The 18,734-nt window shown below is 30.6% G+C and overlaps 1 protein-coding gene across 1 annotated transcript; it reads right to left on the bottom strand.

Annotated features, from left to right (window-relative positions):
* Positions 1-9,490: 9,490 nt before the first annotated feature.
* On the bottom strand, positions 9,491-17,314 carry geko (olfaction protein geko). Its single transcript, XM_076406317.1, has 3 exons — positions 16,951-17,314; positions 13,525-13,660; positions 9,491-9,861 (listed from the first exon to the last, which is right to left on the bottom strand). The coding sequence occupies exons 1-3, from the start codon at positions 17,171-17,173 to the stop codon at positions 9,690-9,692; spliced, it is 531 nt and encodes a 176-aa protein (XP_076262432.1). The 5' UTR covers positions 17,174-17,314; the 3' UTR covers positions 9,491-9,689.
* Positions 17,315-18,734: the final 1,420 nt, after the last annotated feature.

Consider the following 18,734-nt stretch of genomic DNA (forward strand, 5'->3'; position numbering starts at 1 on the left):
CGAGAAAATAAATCAGTATGCATTCCTCAATTATAAAATAATAATTATATATTAATCATTAACTTATAACTATAGTTTACACTAAATATATACACTTTATATAAGTTCGTATGGTTTTGTTCGCTTCAATCTCCTGACATCCTAAACCCCTTTTTTGGGGATCGATAGTTATTACCCCAAAGTGGCGGGTTAGTACCGAGCTGCTCTGAGTTATAGATGTGAGTTCATATCTATTGTCCAGCTGACATACAGAGCTTCTAACTTCTTTGTTGTCAAGAACATATAAAAAACTAAGGGTTAGAACTCGATTTCATAAAATCGATTTAAACTCGTATCATTGTCCAATATACCTAACCATCAGTACTTCAGTCAGGATATTGATCTGAATAAACCTCTTAAAACAACGAACTAACTGGAAGAAGAAGTAGTTACTTTTACAACTGCCATTGAAAAAGCTGCTTGGAGAAGTATCACTATTGTGGATCAGAAGCTGACAGGCCTAAACTTTCCAAAAGAACTTAGAAGCAGGTGGCATCAATACAGAAGGCCATTTGATAAAACCTTACTAAACACAGCCACATAGTAATAAACAAAGGAAATTTTTAAAAAAATGAAACAAGCCTCAATCGAATATCAACAATATTGGAGAAATTAATATTTAAACGTGTTAAACATTTTGTCATAATAACAGATTTCCACCTTGGTTTTTGAAATCATCACTCAACAATCGATCAAGTGGACAGACTTACTGCGGTTATTGACAAAGCGTTTGAGGAATTGAAATATTACCATGCAATATTCTTGGATGTCTCACAGACTTTTGATCGGGTTTGGCATTTGGCATTAATCTATAAGATGAGCAAATTGTTACCGCGTAACTATTGTCAACCATAAATAACTATATTTCGGCTGGAGTTTCACAAAGTAGCATCTTGGGCCGTCTCCTGCATCTACTCTACACTGCTGACATCCCAACAATAAAAGAAACACTACTTGGAACCTTTGCTGACGACGCAATTATTATGGCAAACGACATATACACACGCATATATATATATATATATATATATATATATATATACGGCAATACGACATATGGCCTAGGACAGTAAAAAAAAGTACAAGTAGCAGACAACAAAATCTACAAATGGACTAATGATTGGAAAATTCAATTTAATAGCTCCAAATCTATTTATATTAGTTTTGCATTGTGGCGAAATAATGAAAACTTAATTATATCACTCAATGGATATCCGATTCCTCAAGCAGAATCAACTAAATATCTCGGCATCTATCTTGACGGTAGATTAAATTGGAAACATCATGTTAGACAAAAAGCAAAACACACTAGAACCAAAATAAAACAACTATACTGGTTAGTTGGAAGATACTCTCAACTTGATCTAAAATCAAACAGATTGATCAGACAATCAAAAAGCCATTCTGGACCTATGGGGTTCAAATATGGGGATGCACTAAAAATTCAAATCAACTAGACATCGAACGCTGCAAAACAAAATTCTTCGATTCATTACCAATTCCTATTGCTACGTAACCAATGAAGAAATGCACGATGACCTGGAAATCAAATGGATTTACGAAGTTACCCAACATTTGCCTTGAAACACGAAAGAAGATTACTAAATCATACTAACGTGGAAGCAATACAACTACCGGACAACGCGCAGGATATCAGAAGATTGAAGCGAATCAAACCATACGAGCTTATATAAAGTGTATACCTTTAGTGTAAGCCATATCTTAAGTTATTATAATTTAATAATTGAGGAATATACATTGATACATCAATTCACGTGTTCGAACTAATTGTGTCTCTTTTTAACTAGAATAAAATGAGAAGGAAAATATTGTCAGATTCTAAAACGATTTTATAAATTTCGGCAGCAAGACATTAAACATCTTGATGACGTATGTACAAAAAAACTTTGAATATACTATATATAGTCTAATTAAAGTTTATATCTATATGCGCAATCGAAATTCGTGACGTCAAAACCTCGCAATGTTGCCGCATCGACTCTGAGTTTTAGTTCAGTTTGGCTTTGAAATACATCAAAATTCTAATTTAAATAATATAATTGAACAAAAATGTTATCAAATATAATTTATTTTAACATTATAATACATCTGAAAACTACAGTTAATCATACAGTCACAATAGTTTATAGGTTAGAGTTATAACCTCTTATCACTATTGATATCAAGAATTTTGCATACGTCTGACAACCGGACGATTTTGATAGACTCATTCGTTTACGTGTTCGAACTAATCAGACAGCATTGTGTCTCTTTTTAACTAGAATAAAATGAGAAGGAAAATATTGTCTGATTCTAAAACGATTTTATAAATTTCGGCAGCAAGACATTAAACATCTTGATGATGTATGTACAAAAAACTTTGAATAGACTATATATAGTCTATTTAAAGTTTATTTCTATATGCGCAATCGAAATTTGTTACGTCAAAACGTCGCAATGTTGCCGCATCGACTCTAAATTTTAGTTCAGTTTGGCTTTGGCATACATCAAAATTCTAATTTAAATAATATAATTGAACAAAAATGTTATCAAATATAATTTATTTTAACATTATAGTACATCTAAAAACTACAGTTAATCATAAAGCCACAATAGTTTATAGGTTAGAGTTATAATCTCTTAACACTATTGCTATCAAGAATTTTGCATACGTCTGACAACTGGACGACTTTCACAGGCTCATTCGTTTACGTGTTCAAACTAATCAGACAGCATTGTGTCTCTTTTTAACTAGAATAAAATGAGAAGGAAAATATTGTCGGATTCTAAAACGATTTTGTAGATTTCGGCAGGCAAGACATTAAACATCTTGATGACGTATGTACAAAAAACCTTGAATAGACTATATATAGTCTATTTAAAGTTTATTTCTAAATGCGCAATCGAAATTTGTGACGTCAGAACGTCGCAATGTTGCCGCATCGACTCTGAGTTTTAGTTCAGTTTGGCTTTGACATATATCAAAATTCTAATTTAAATAATATAATTGAGCAAAAATGTTATCAAATATAATTTATTTTAACATTATAGTACATCTGAAAACTACAGTTAATCATACAGTCACAATAGTTTATAGGTTAGAGTTATAACCTCTTATCGCTATTGCTATCAAGAATTTTGCATACGTCTGACAACCGGACGATTTTGATAGGCTCATTCGTTTACGTGTTCGAACTAATCAGACAGCATTATGTCTCTTTTTAACTAGAATAACATGAGAAGGAAAATATTGTCAGATTCTAAAACGATTTTATAAATTTCGGCAGCAAGACATTAAACATCTTGATGACGTATGTACAAAAAACCTTGAATAGACTATATATAGTCTATTTAAAGTTTATTTCTAAATGCGCAATCGAAATTTGTGACGTCAGAACGTCGCAATGTTGCCGCATCGACTCTGAGTTTTAGTTCAGTTTGGCTTTGACATATATCAAAATTCTAATTTAAATAATATAATTGAGCAAAAATGTTATCAAATATAATTTATTTTAACATTATAGTACATCTGAAAACTACAGTTAATCATACAGTCACAATAGTTTATAGGTTAGAGTTATAACCTCTTATCGTTATTGCTATCAAGAATTTTGCATACGTCTGACAACCGGACGATTTTGATAGGCTCATTCGTTTACGTGTTCGAACTAATCAGACAGCATTGTGTCTCTTTTTAACTAGAATAAAATGAGAAGGAAAATATTGTCAGATTCTAAAACGATTTTATAAATTTCGGCAGCAAGACATTAAACATCTTGATGACGTATGTACAAAAAACCTTGAATAGACTATATATAGTCTATTTAAAGTTTATTTCTAAATGCGCAATCGAAATTTGTGACGTCAGAACGTCGCAATGTTGCCGCATCGACTCTGAGTTTTAGTTCAGTTTGGCTTTGACATATATCAAAATTCTAATTTAAATAATATAATTGAGCAAAAATGTTATCAAATATAATTTATTTTAACATTATAGTACATCTGAAAACTACAGTTAATCATACAGTCACAATAGTTTATAGGTTAGAGTTATAACCTCTTATCGCTATTGCTATCAAGAATTTTGCATACGTCTGACAACCGGACGATTTTGATAGGCTCATTCGTTTACGTGTTCGAACTAATCAGACAGCATTGTGTCTCTTTTTAACTAGAATAAAATGAGAAGGAAAATATTGTCAGATTCTAAAACGATTTTATAAATTTCGGCAGCAAGACATTAAACATCTTGATGACGTATGTACAAAAAACCTTGAATAGACTATATATAGTCTATTTAAAGTTTATTTCTAAATGCGCAATCGAAATTTGTGACGTCAGAACGTCGCAATGTTGCCGCATCGACTCTGAGTTTTAGTTCAGTTTGGCTTTGACATATATCAAAATTCTAATTTAAATAATATAATTGAGCAAAAATGTTATCAAATATAATTTATTTTAACATTATAGTACATCTGAAAACTACAGTTAATCATACAGTCACAATAGTTTATAGGTTAGAGTTATAACCTCTTATCGCTATTGCTATCAAGAATTTTGCATACGTCTGACAACCGGACGATTTTGATAGGCTCATTCGTTTACGTGTTCGAACTAATCAGACAGCATTATGTCTCTTTTTAACTAGAATAACATGAGAAGGAAAATATTGTCAGATTCTAAAACGATTTTATACATTTCGGCAGGCAAGACATTAAACATCTTGATGACGTATGTACAAAAAACTTTGAATAGACTATATATAGTCTATTTAAAGTTTATTTCCATATGCGCAATCGAAATTTGTGACGTCAAAACGTCGCAATGTTGCCGCATCGACTCTGAGTTTTAGTTCAGTTTGGCTTTGACATACATCAAAATTCTAATTTAAATAATATAATTGAACAAAAATGTTACAGCTACACAAACATGTAATGTACAGTTAATTATACAGCCACAATAGTTTATAGGTAAGAGTTAAAACCTCTAATCATTTCATTCACACATTCACAGGCTCATTCGTTTACGTCTTCAAACTAATCAAACAGCATTGTGTCTCTTTTTAACTAGAATAAAATGAGAAGGAAAATATTGTCAGATTCTAAAACGATTTTATACATTTCGGCAGGCAAGACATTAAACATCTTGATGACGTATGTACAAAAAACTTTGAATAGACTATATATAGTCTATTTAAAGTTTATTTCCATATGCGCAATCGAAATTTGTGACGTCAAAACGTCGCAATGTTGCCGCATCGACTCTGAGTTTTAGTTCAATTTGGCTTTGACATACATCAAAATTCTAATTTAAATAATATAATTGAACAAAAATGTTACAGCTACACAAACATGTAATGTACAGTTAATTATACAGCCACAATAGTTTATAGGTAAGAGTTAAAACCTCTAATCATTTCATTCACACATTCACAGGCTCATTCGTTTACGTCTTCAAACTAATCAAACAGCATTGTGTCTCTTTTTAACTAGAATAAAATGAGAAGGAAAATATTGTCAGATTCTAAAACGATTTTATACATTTCGGCAGGCAAGACATTAAACATCTTGATGACGTATGTACAAAAAACTTTGAATAGACTATATATAGTCTATTTAAAGTTTATTTCCATATGCGCAATCGAAATTTGTGACGTCAAAACGTCGCAATGTTGCCGCATCGACTCTGAGTTTTAGTTCAATTTGGCTTTGACATACATCAAAATTCTAATTTAAATAATATAATTGAACAAAAATGTTACAGCTACACAAACATGTAATGTACAGTTAATTATACAGCCACAATAGTTTATAGGTAAGAGTTAAAACCTCTAATCATTTCATTCACACATTCACAGGCTCATTCGTTTACGTCTTCAAACTAATCAAACAGCATTGTGTCTCTTTTTAACTAGAATAAAATGAGAAGGAAAATAGTGTTTGATTAATTCTAAAACGAATTTACAAATTGCGGCCGGCAAGACATTAAACCTGCCGCATATACAAATAAACTTTGAATAGACCATAAGTGTTATAATTAGCTAATTTAATTTTAGTTTGGGAAAAAACATACTGCATAAAAACACAATCCAATAATAACATTAAATTATTTTATAAATTAAGACCAATCTTAATCAATTATTTCTAACGTAAAATGTAATTTAAGAAATATTTTTCCCAAGTAATTATACATTTAAATAAAGACCGGCATTAATTAAAGACTAGCCGATTTTGTGATTCGTAAAAAGTATTAATTTGAAGGAAACTGGAACATAAAATTTTATTAGAAAAATAAAAACGCGTAATTCCTGAGGAGAAATAGTTTGGAAATGTATTCATGAGCTAGGTTCGAGAGCGACCTCTTTGTTTTTATGCAAAGAAGATATAAAGTTTCTCGCGCTATATTTAAATTTATTTTTCCCGGCAAAAATTACAACGTTTCACTTTGCTCGTTTTATATCAGTATATATCCAGTTAATTCCAATGGAAACTGTACAAAAGCTACGCCCATTAACATAAATAAGATCCTGCCGAACTTTTTATTGCAGTTTTTTTTTGGTAAACAGGCGGTCATTGTTTATATTATAAGATATTAAAAAGTTTCTTTGAATTTCTAATGAGTTTCCTTGTTTTATCGAAAAATATTAGACATGTTGTACGGGAAAAAAAGGTTCGAAATTAAAACGATCTACTGGGAATATAAATTAGTAATTCTTGTAAATAAGGTTGTGTTATCACGTATATTGAGGCGCCATCATCTTTTTTACATTCATAATGACATAAAACGTGACGCTACCACCAAAAACTTGATAAAAAAAAAGCATACAAAGGAGAACATGGGAACTCAAACAATATACAGACCTGTTTCCTAATTGACGTGGAGACAAAAAGGCACAGTTAAAGAATAATCTGTAAAAGCCATTATAAGAATACCGTATCGTTCTTTTTTAACTATTTATATATTATTTATAACTTTATACTGTAAATTAACTAAAAATGCTTTTTTAGACATTGTAATTTTGAAGTTTTTTTATATTAAACTAAAGATTTTATTATAAAAAATGTAATTTTTACTATTTTCTAGCGTTGAGGACTATCGACTGTTTAGTAATTGAACTATCAACTGTTTCAGTCGTGTATTTTCGAACCTACTAGTTTTTATTCGACTGATATTTAACATTAGAGCTTCGGCGTCCATTCTGCGACCTTGAAAATAATGTGCCGACTTTAAGCTTACATAGTTTTATATATATTGTATATAATTTTATGTTTTGTTTGTAGTATGATAGTAGGCTTGGTTGGCGCAGTGGTAAAGGCTACTGGAAATCTACCTACTGTTGCGATAGTCGCGGGTTCGAATCCTGCTGGGGCATTGCCGTAAATTTTTGTTTGTGGTTGTTTAGTATTTGTGATTGTCCTAGGCAAGAGTGCAAAATCCGACAAGGAAAATGATCACGCCAGTAACAAAGCTGGATAAGACCGGATGTCTTCTGGGATGATTTCTAAGTTGCCCACTTGCCAGTCGGTAGGCTTAATGCCGAGGACCCGCCGAGGAAGGAGACTTTAAAAAAATATATATTGTACGTTAATTATATAAGCATTTTGGAACTCGATTTTTCAATATTATGTATTAATGTAATAAGGTAAAAAGAACAACATTTTGATTGATAAATAGAAAAATAATTTTGACAGCATTTATGTTATCTTGGCAACTACTGGGTGTTACTTTTGTTTGACATCTTCGATTTTCAAAGTCTCCCGATGATTGTTCAAGCCATTTGAATGTTAAAATGTCTTTGATTCAAGTTTCAATAAATTCAAATTCAAGTTTTCTTAGTTTTCTTAATAATAAAATATTCCTTATTAACGATAAATAAAATTACTATTGTATTTAAAAAGGGTGCGATGGCTATATAGTTCATAAAGATTAATTGAGAAGATACGATACAAATATTTAGAGGTCATTACTCCATTCATATTTACAATCAAGTCAAACATATAAAATATAAAAATAATACCTTTCTCAAAATTATTACGAGAAGGAATTCGTACATCCCCCCATCTGTTACCACGAATAGATAAATAGCTGAAGTGTGCATTTAACTGAAATAGTAATTATTATTTTCATTCGCCAGTTTTTTTTAATTATCGATTAGTTCGACTGTTTTGCAATTATCGACTGTTTCTACTATTTTCAGTCGATATTTCCCAGCGCTACTAATTTTCCAACACTGTTTTCTTTTGTGTTTCTAGCGCCATCTATATTTCATATCAGAAGAACGATATATCTCCTGAAGCCATCGATTTATCTTCAAATATCCTCAAAAAATTAAACTTTTATCATCCAGAACATATGACATCTCTCAGGACACGTAATCATCAAGGAGCAAAGTCTGGTAAGATTAACGGGTTGGATAGGATTGTCTATTTAGACATTTTATGTCAAAGGTTGCTGACACGTAATTTTTGGTGACCGATGAAAGTAGTTTTGGATGGTTTCGACATTTATATACGTAAAATAACAGTTTTTCATTAGTATTATTAAGTTAGTCAGATAATATAGACGCTCATCAATGCAATTTTGACGTTCAAAGCTCCTCAAGAACTTTTAAAAACTTATAGTGATGCTGCTTGGATATATTCCAATTATCAGTTTTGGTTTCAACACTTAAAAGTGCTGATTTTAATGCCAATTCTTTGGACATAAACATGGTCTGAAGTTTTTGGACGAATATCCAGTCTAAAACTTCAAAGACATTTCAGTGACTTTAGCAGTTGTTGAATCAACCTTATCTGCAATTATGACACGAATTGACTGAAAATACCATTTCGAAACCTTTCAAGATCGCTGTTTAAATTATTGAGAGGAAACGAGAGGATTTTTCTGTGGTGTTTTATAAATGGCGATGAAAATTAGATCTACTATGACTATCCCAAGCACAATATGTCTTAGGTTAGTCCAGGAAGCTGAATATTCAGGACCATAAAGCCTTGTGGTGAATATTGTTGAATCAACAAGATATTTTATATTACCAGCTGTTAAAACTCTATGAAACTGTTTTTTTTTTAATTAAGTTTTTAATAGAGGTGTTACACTTCAAAAATGATAATCTTATGATTAAAAATGCCTGAGTTTTGAAACTTTATTCATATAACATTGAGTAACATTAATGTTGCATTTATTATATTTTGTTATAATTTTAAAAATATTATTTTTAATATTTAAATTAAAACGAACAGAAAAATAGCACGCCACTGATAAGTTTTTTTCTTTTTTACAACGAATTTACGGACGAATTATATTTAATGTTGTGATTTGAAAGTATTTCGTTATATTTAACTGGAGTAAAACAAGTAACATTTGCTTTACGTTCAGTAACTGTTACTTTTATATTTATCAACAAAATCGTCCATTTTTTTGTACAGTTGGTCGAGATAATAATTAAGAACAGTTGTTTCGTTGATCATCTTTTATTATCGTTACATTAAAATGAGTATCTTAAGACTATAACGTGGAATGTTTTAATATCACAATAAGTAATTAATTCGTTCATCAGAACACATTTTCTCCAGCCAGCATTTTTCCTAAATAAAACGAATATAGGAACATCCTGTAGTCGGCAAATGTTCGGCGACAAAACTCATCTAACTTCATCGCATTCTGACTTTTTTCATCATCTGAAGAACCTGCAATCCGGGGAAGGGACATGTTGGATAAAAGTTATGGCAACCATTTCCGTCTACTCCGGCTATTAATTGACCCATGTGAGCGGCAAAATGGTATTTCGAGGTCAATTCGGCCGTAGTGCTTATGGTTGTCTCCCTGAAAAATCATTAGTCAGGTTTCGTAAAGTCTAACTAACCAAAAGAAACAATATCAACCCACAAATAACAAAAAAAAAGGTTTTCATTGGCGTACTTAAATTATTTTTATTATATTTTTATCACAATAAAAACTTTAGTATTGTAATCAGTTAATGTTTATGGTTGCAAATTATGACAAAAAGCGTGAATAACACCACTACCAGTAAAATAAACAAAAATTCCCAAGTACTTGAGTAATTAGTAAAATCAACAGTCACCAGCACTAAAATACAAGTAAAATCATTTAATCACTTCCTTGACAAATAGTTTCATTATCTGAAGCCACAAAATAATTATCGCCAATTACCAGGAAGGAAAATCGGTAGAAGATGTATTATTCTAAAGCGTACGTTAATAGAAAATAACAACCGATGTCTAGTTTCAAACCAAACAAGGAAAAATTCTTCATTTCACTAGGAAGACCGCGTTTAATGATGGCAAAATTACAAAACTAATTAGTACAATTTCTCGACGGAAAATAAATAGGTATGTACGCAAATAATCTGTTAATTTCATATAAAACAACATCGGAATTCTGAGAATTTTCAATTAATTAATAATTCTGAGTATTTTTTGATGATTAAAGTTTAAATATTTTCATTTAAAACTAATACATAAACTTAAATAGACATCAGACCATCAAACAGAACTAATTGCTTCATATTATACTAGTCGAAAATAATAAATAAAGAACAAAGAAGGAAGGAGAACATTGAAATAAGTAATTCATAAGAAAATATTTAACAACAAACAAAACAAATAATAATAAAGGAATAGAGGAATAGATAAGGAAGATAAGAAGATAAATTATATAACATATCTAAAAATTTGTGAAACTTACTGAATTATCATTAATTCCAAGTAATTTAAACATCATAAATTTTGTTTTCTTTTTGTTGCAATGCAGAAAAGTCTTCAAATCAAAGGAGAAGCAGACAGAGATAAAATAAAAGGTAATATAGTAAGAAGAGATAAGAACGATAGGAAGGTAAGTTAAATAAAATCTCTAAAAATTTGTGAAACTTACAAAGATGGTTGAACCCACAATATAACCAAAGATCACTCACATCACCAAGAGGCCAGTATGCCAATTTGTTATAAGACAGTTTCAAAATTCTCAAAATATTCAAGTAAATACAAATTCCGAGTAATTTAAACATCATGAATGTTGTTTCTTTGTTGCAATGCAGATGATATTTCAAAATAAATGTAAATATAGTAGGTATAGATAAGGAAGATAGGAAGGTAAGTCAAATAAAATCTCTGCAAATTTGTGAAACTTAATAAGATAGTCGAACCCACAATATAACCAATGGTTAGTCACATCATCAATAGACCAGTCTATCAATTTGTTATAAGACAACTTCTAAACTCTCAGAATATTCAAGTAAGTACGAATTCAAAAAGCTTCAAAATGCTCAAAATATTCAAATAAATACAAATTCCCAGTAATTTAAATATCATAAATATTAGTTTTATGTTGCAGCGTAGAGAATACATCAAAACAAAGGGGCAACATATAGAAATAAAACAAATATAATTATAGTAGGAACAGAAAAGGAAGTTAGGAAGGTAAGTTAAATAAAATCTCTGAAATTTTGTGAAACTTAAAAAGATGGTTGAACCCACAATATAACCAAAGATCACTCACATCACCAAGAGGCCAGTATGCCAATTTGTTATAAGACAGTTTCAAAATTCTCAGAATATTCAAGTAAATACAAATTCCGAGTAATTTAAACATCATGAAAGTTGTTTCTTTGTTGCAATGCAGATGATATTTCAAAATAAATGTAAATATAGTAGGTATAGATAAGGAAGATAGGAAGGTAAGTCAAATAAAATCTCTGCAAATTTGTGAAACTTAATAAGATAGTCGAACCCACAATATAACCAATGGATAGTCACATCATCAATAGACCAGTCTATTAATTTGTTATAAGACAACTTCTAAACTCTCAGAATATTCAAGTAAGTACGAATTCAAAAAGCTTCAAAATGCTCAAAATATTCAAATAAATACAAATTCCCAGTAATTTAAATATCATAAATATTAGTTTTATGTTGCAGCGTAGAGAATACATCAAAACAAAGGGGCAACATATAGAAATAAAACAAATATAATTATAGTAGGAACAGAAAAGGAAGTTAGGAAGGTAAGTTAAATAAAATCTCTGAAATTTTGTGAAACTTACAAAGATGGTTGAACCCACAATATAACCAAAGATCACTCACATCACCAAGAGGCCAGTATGCCAATTTGTTATAAGACAGTTTCAAAATTCTCAGAATATTCAAGTAAATACAAATTCCGAGTAATTTAAACATCATGAAAGTTGTTTCTTTGTTGCAATGCAGATGATATTTCAAAATAAATGTAAATATAGTAGGTATAGATAAGGAAGATAGGAAGTTAAGTCAAATAAAATCTCTGCAAATTTGTGAAACTTAATAAGATGGTCGAACCCACAATATAACCAATGGTTAGTCACATCATCAATAGACCCGTCTATCAATTTGTTATAAGACAACTTCTAAACTCTCAGAATATTCAAGTAAGTACGAATTCAAAAAGCTTCAAAATGCTCAAAATATTCAAATAAATACAAATTCCCAGTAATTTAAATATCATAAATATTAGTTTTATGTTGCAGCGTAGAGAATACATCAAAACAAAGGGGCAACATATAGAAATAAAACAAATATAATTATAGTAGGAACAGAAAAGGAAGTTAGGAAGGTAAGTTAAATAAAATCTCGGAAATTTTGTGAAACTTACAAAGATGGTTGAACCCACAATATAACCAAAGATCACTCACATCACCAAGAGGCCAGTATGCCAATTTGTTATAAGACAGTTTCAAAATTCTCAGAATATTCAAGTAAATACAAATTCCGAGTAATTTAAACATCATGAACGTTGTTTCTTTGTTGCAATGCAGATGATATTTCAAAATAAATGTAAATATAGTAGGTATAGATAAGGAAGATAGGAAGGTAAGTCAAATAAAATATCTGCAAATTTGTGAAACTTAATAAGATAGTCGAACCCACAATATAACCAATGGTTAGTCACATCATCAATAGACCCGTCTATCAATTTGTTATAAGACAACTTCTAAACTCTCAGAATATTCAAGTAAGTACGAATTCAAAAAGCTTCAAAATGCTCAAAATATTCAAATAAATACAAATTCCCAGTAATTTAAATATCATAAATATTAGTTTTATGTTGCAGCGTAGAGAATACATCAAAACAAAGGGGCAACATATAGAAATAAAACAAATATAATTATAGTAGGAATAGAAAAGGAAGTTAAATAAAATCTCTGAAATTTTGTGAAACTTACTAACATAGTCGAACCCACAATATAACCAATGGTTACCCACATCACTAATAGACCAACTAAAACTGTTAGGTAATATAATTACTAAAATATACTTGAAATATCTCGTAGAATTCCAACCAGACGATGTCTTGACGAACAGAATTCAGGGAAAGTGTGTTACGTAGTTACGATACTGTTAATATTGGTTTTAAGGATTATGAAACAGACAGCACACCTAACGCTATTAATGTTAATAGTAGTGCAATAATAAGTTTGCAAAATGTTTGGCTTACCGTAATAAACTCAATAGTGATTTCTCCGTATCACTCAATTTTTCTTTTTGTGGTGTTGCAGTCAATTCGCATATCAATTTCGGTAAACAGGCATTTTTTATCGTCTGAAGTATCTGAGATTTAGTCGATTGCGTAGCTAGAAACAAAGAAAATGATCGATTAATATTACAAAAATTGTAACGTATTGAATACAGATCCTGCCGAACCACATAATGGAACCACCACGTATGTAACATTTTAATTGTCAGTTTATTCGAAAGTAGTACAAGACCATGTGGTAGATGACCTTGAATTAGGCAATTTTAAAATAATTAAATATTAATTGGCCGAAACATCACTTATACAGGATGTGAGTTTTGCAATATGAAACGTTTCAAAATATCGTTATTTTCATTATCATTTATGGCGTTACTTAAAATATAGTGTTCCTTCAAAACTATTACATTTTTATATGTATTTATTTATTAAAAGCATAATTAACTAACATAAAGTTAAATGGTGTTAATTAGTTTAATAATTACTTGTCAATTTATCAAATACTCCAAATATATCTCGGATTTTTTTTAATTAATCTCCTAGAACGTCAAATATCTGCCCGTGGACAATAAGTACTATCATTCAGTAAGATCACTTCAGTAAGTGGTCTACTGTACAACTTATAACCTAATCTTATTCTAGATAATATTCTAACTTATTTTCAAGTCTATCCTAACTTATTCTAAAAATTATTCTAGCTTATTCTAGGGATTATTAAATCTCACTCTATGTGTCTATTAATCAATTCGTATGACAGTTTGCGTTTGAGTCTACGCACTTCACTATCATCGCGCACATTTAACTGTTTGGCGAGTGCATTGGGATGCACTAATAGTCTTTCAGAGTACTTCACACTAACACTCCCAACCACATTCGCTATGGGTTCTATGGGGATATCACGCTGAATTAGTTTATTGGACACATAATATGGGGCATCGACGATGACTCGCAACACTTTATTCTGGAACCTCCGGAGGATATCTGTGATATTGGACTCGTGTGATGATAAAACCGCTGTATCGTCGGCATATGTTACAACATTATTGTTTTTTGAGGTAAGTCTGCTGTATATATAAAATATAACAATGGGAGAACACAACAAGAACACTTCCCTGCGGAACACCCGAATATATTGGGTGTAGGTCAGTGTATTCGTCATACTATTTGACAATAAAATGTATGTCTGTAAGGTTCGATTTCAGCAATTAAAGTGCGTATGGGGCAAAAGCTTTTTCAATTTAACATGCAGTCCAGTGTGCCACACTTTGTCGAAGGCCTGAGAAATATCGAGAAAAGCAGCGGAGCAATTATTTTAACCATCAAATTTTTGTTAATTTGGTTGACTAATCTATGTATTTGTTCTGTTGTTCCGTGTTTATTATGGAAGCCAAATTGATGGTCTGGATTAATATTTCTCTCCTCTACGATTATTTTGAGTCTCTTAATGTATAGTTTTTCGAATAGTTTAGAGATCACAGGTAACAGGCTTATAGGACGATAAGAATATCTAGGATTGGGAATTAATTTTAAAGGTCTTCCCGTAATTAACGTATATATAGTCAATTGAATAATACGAAGAGTGTTGCTGAAGAAATTTCGTTTCAAAATTTTGTTTTGGTTTCGTTATCATTTATGGCGTTACTTAAAATATAATGTTCCATCAAAATTATTACATTTGTTACATGTATTTAATTATTAAAAACATAATTAGCCCACATAAAATTAAATGTTGTTAATTAGTTTAATAGTCACTAGTCAGTTTAACATATACTCCAAATATATCTAGGATTGTGAATTTATTTTATAGGGTTTACGTTTAACGTAGCTTTTATCTATTCAATTCAATAACAAGAAAAATGTTGCTGAAGATGAATCAAAATATTTTAGGAGATTTGGTGATTTATTATAGTCTAAGAAATTAAATAAGATTTTAGATAACCATCATTGGAAATTCTTGGGAATTGATTTCAGAGAATATTTGTCAGTTGATTTAATAAATAAAAGGGCTTCTTATCGGATATCTCAAATTCTCTCAAAACGTGTATTGCTTTTCCCACCTCATAGAAAAATTACTAGTTTAGTGATGGGTAAAAATAAGAATGTATGAAGTAATATGAAGCATGTGTGGTATAGATAAATTGATAGTGATAAAATAAGTGGATGAAAAACAACAAAAATAGCCCAGATTAAAATAAAAATTGTCTATGACACAAAGAAATATATAGATATAATAAAAAATCAAATGGTGAATATTAGAAGAAGAAAAAAAAGACATGGTATGCTTATACTTTGTAGAAGGGAAAATGAAATAAGGCCGATTACTACCACAGATCAATGAATTATAATTATTAATAATTATTAATAATAAATAATAATTACTACCACAGATCAATGAATGGTTCCCTAACGATGACAACTACATTTTTATGCATGATTCGGCACCGTGTCACAAAGCCAGAAATGTTACTGCATACTTGGCGGAAAAAAATCACTGTCTTGCCTATACAAATAAATTCAGCAGACATGAATTCCATGTGGAAACCTGTGGGAACTTGGAAAACGGGCGATTGCAAAAGAAGTGATTACCACCAATCAGCAGTTAATTGAAATTCTCATCAGAGAATGGCATCACAACTGCAAACTTCACAAACATGTAAAAACATGTATTAGCAAAGAGTGACTATCAGCAGAAGGGAAAAAGGGAGTGAATGCTTTGGATCATGATGATTCTCTTCTGAAAGCTTCTTTAGAATACCTCCGCAGGTAATAATAAACTATTCATACAATATTTCACAATACTGCGTTAAATTTACATAAGAAAATCCTTTAAGATTCATTCAAATTTTTCTGTAATTATAATAAATTGTTAGTTGATGTCAGTATGGTCATAAATAACCAATAAAATATAATATCCGTATTATTATAACATTATCAGAAACATACAAAACAGGTACCACTATATGTTATTACCTATAATGTATGTGTAACAGATTAATTACAAAATTACACAAATATGAACGTATTTATTGCTCCTTTTTTATTTATTTTATGTTCCAAAACACAGAGTTTTATTTAGTCGTAGAATATTTCCATTTAAAACTCGTTATCATTTGAGAATTTTATATAATAGCTGGTTCAAAAACATGATAGTTGTTTTTAAGAAATTCAAAGGTATACCTTGCAGAATGACATTGAGACGGCTACCAGCTGGAATACTGATATGGTTTATAAGAACGATTGTACACCGTCAGATATCCTTGATATACCTTTCAAGAAAAAAACTAAAGCGAATGGAATTAAATTTGTGCGTTTTTATGACTTAAACTGAGATATATTTCGCATGTAATGAATGAAGTTAGGTTAGAAAATAATAAACAAAACATTACTTACTAAGATGCTTCACAGATTCCTCTTCGATGTCTGCATCAATATCGATATCAGCTTTCGGATCACCGTATCCAGGATTGGTAGGTCTCGGTGGTCCGTGCTTTGTCTCTTCAGTCTTGTTTCCTCCGATTAGCTTGTTGATGAGTCCGGAATAATCCGACGTCAACAGCAACACGAAACAGATAGCGAAGACGATCCTAACGAGATGAGTCCCAGTAAAAACCATTCTTGCGGTTATTTTTCTCTCATCACAAACGATTCCAACGTTATGTCCAACATCATGTGTGACTCAAATATTGTTAAACTGATTGTTTAAACGGTCTGGTGTTGCCGCTCACCTTGTGTTTTTTTTTCAGCTCCCCTCCCAGTAAAATCTTTTATAACGTCGGTTCTGTAGTTACTGCACTAGTGAAAGCGAAAAACGTAATGGGAATTTTAGCGTGGCTATTCGGTTCTGTGTAATTTCGATTAAATAACAAGCGAACGGGTCAAGAGATCATCGGAGTACCGAAATTATAAACCGACTACGACCGAATGTGGTTTCTTTAATAGTGGAATAACGAACTGGTCATTAAAAATTCATATAATTATAATTAGAGTTGATGTTTGTTTTTAAATTCGTCGAAAATTATAGGCAGAATGGGTGAACTACCTGAAAATGACTAAGTTGATGATTTTGGTGAATGCTGATATGGTTTGAGTCACAGTTCCAGCTGATAACAAGCTGTTTTTGTAAAAACATATTTTCCACAAGATATCCTCAAAGAACTACAGTTGGAGGCCAAATTCTTAGGAACAGTACTCGTATTTATGTAATTTATGGTTTATTATATTTGTTATAATAAATTATGTTACTTTTATAGGATTATTTTATCTTAAATAGGTACTGAAAGCATTATTATTGTTTTTGTGAAGTGGCAACACAGTATACGCTCGTCATTTTTTAATTGTGTGACGTTTCTGCTCATTCACTCATTGTCTGTTAATACGCGCGTTTTGCAGTATTGTTTTTGTTTGTCTAGTTATTATGATTTCATTATTTCAAAAAATGTTTTTAACAATAAATTGAACCAATAATTGAAGTTAGATTTTTAACACAAAAAAATTAATATAAAATATGTACGTAATAATCGTTGTAATAACTATATAAAAATAAACAAAACCTTATTTTATGAACAGTCGAAACAGTCAAAATAATAAAACCTTATTATCATAAAGAATAGTGGTTAGGGCTTCAGCTTTACTCATCAGTCAGGAGATGGTTATCTTTGCCAGAAATGATTTAAATTATCGTTTTAATGTAGGACTTTCTTTTACAGATCTATGCCATAATCGACTGGTGACCTTAGAGTGAACATAAACCTCATATTATGTGAATTATATGACAGAATCATTGAAAACTGGACCACTAACAAAATAAAAAGGAATTTAATTATTAGTTCGCGACCCGCCCTTACTGAAAACTTCTGTGTACATTGAATGTGTAATTTTCAAATATAGGATAGTAAAGTTTAAATTACAAATATATTTAAAACTATTATTTTCAAACAGAACTTAATTTTTCATTTTCATAATTCATGTACATATTTTTGTTAGTTTATAAAAACAAAACACCTGTATAAACTTGGTGTAGTGACCGATAAATGACACGGTCCAAAAAAAACATAATTTAAAAAATGCAATCGGATGAGATAACGATACAGTGTTAGCGTGAAAAGTGTCTTAAATACCCGAAATAGCGTAACGAAAATGCGTTTATCGTACTAAAACTCCCCCGGCAGTCCTCT

Source organism: Rhynchophorus ferrugineus, unplaced genomic scaffold, assembly GCF_030347505.1.
Source record: "Rhynchophorus ferrugineus isolate W39M unplaced genomic scaffold, kcgeb_rfMv2 rfM5, whole genome shotgun sequence".
In the NCBI taxonomy this organism is placed as follows: domain Eukaryota; kingdom Metazoa; phylum Arthropoda; class Insecta; order Coleoptera; family Curculionidae; genus Rhynchophorus; species Rhynchophorus ferrugineus.

What these genes read in the sequence shown, in the direction of transcription:
- geko (XM_076406317.1), bottom strand. Translation starts at nt 17,173, where the DNA reads ATGGTTTTTACTGGGACTCATCTCGTTAGGATCGTCTTCGCTATCTGT. An exon ending in GGAATCTGTGAAGCATCTTA is followed by an intron (nt 13,661 to 16,950) that starts GTAAGTAATGTT and finishes CTTTGTTTCTAG; the next exon opens with CTACGCAATCGACTAAATCT. An exon ending in TCACTATTGAGTTTATTACG is followed by an intron (nt 9,862 to 13,524) that starts GTAAGCCAAACA and finishes ATGATTTTTCAG; the next exon opens with GGAGACAACCATAAGCACTA.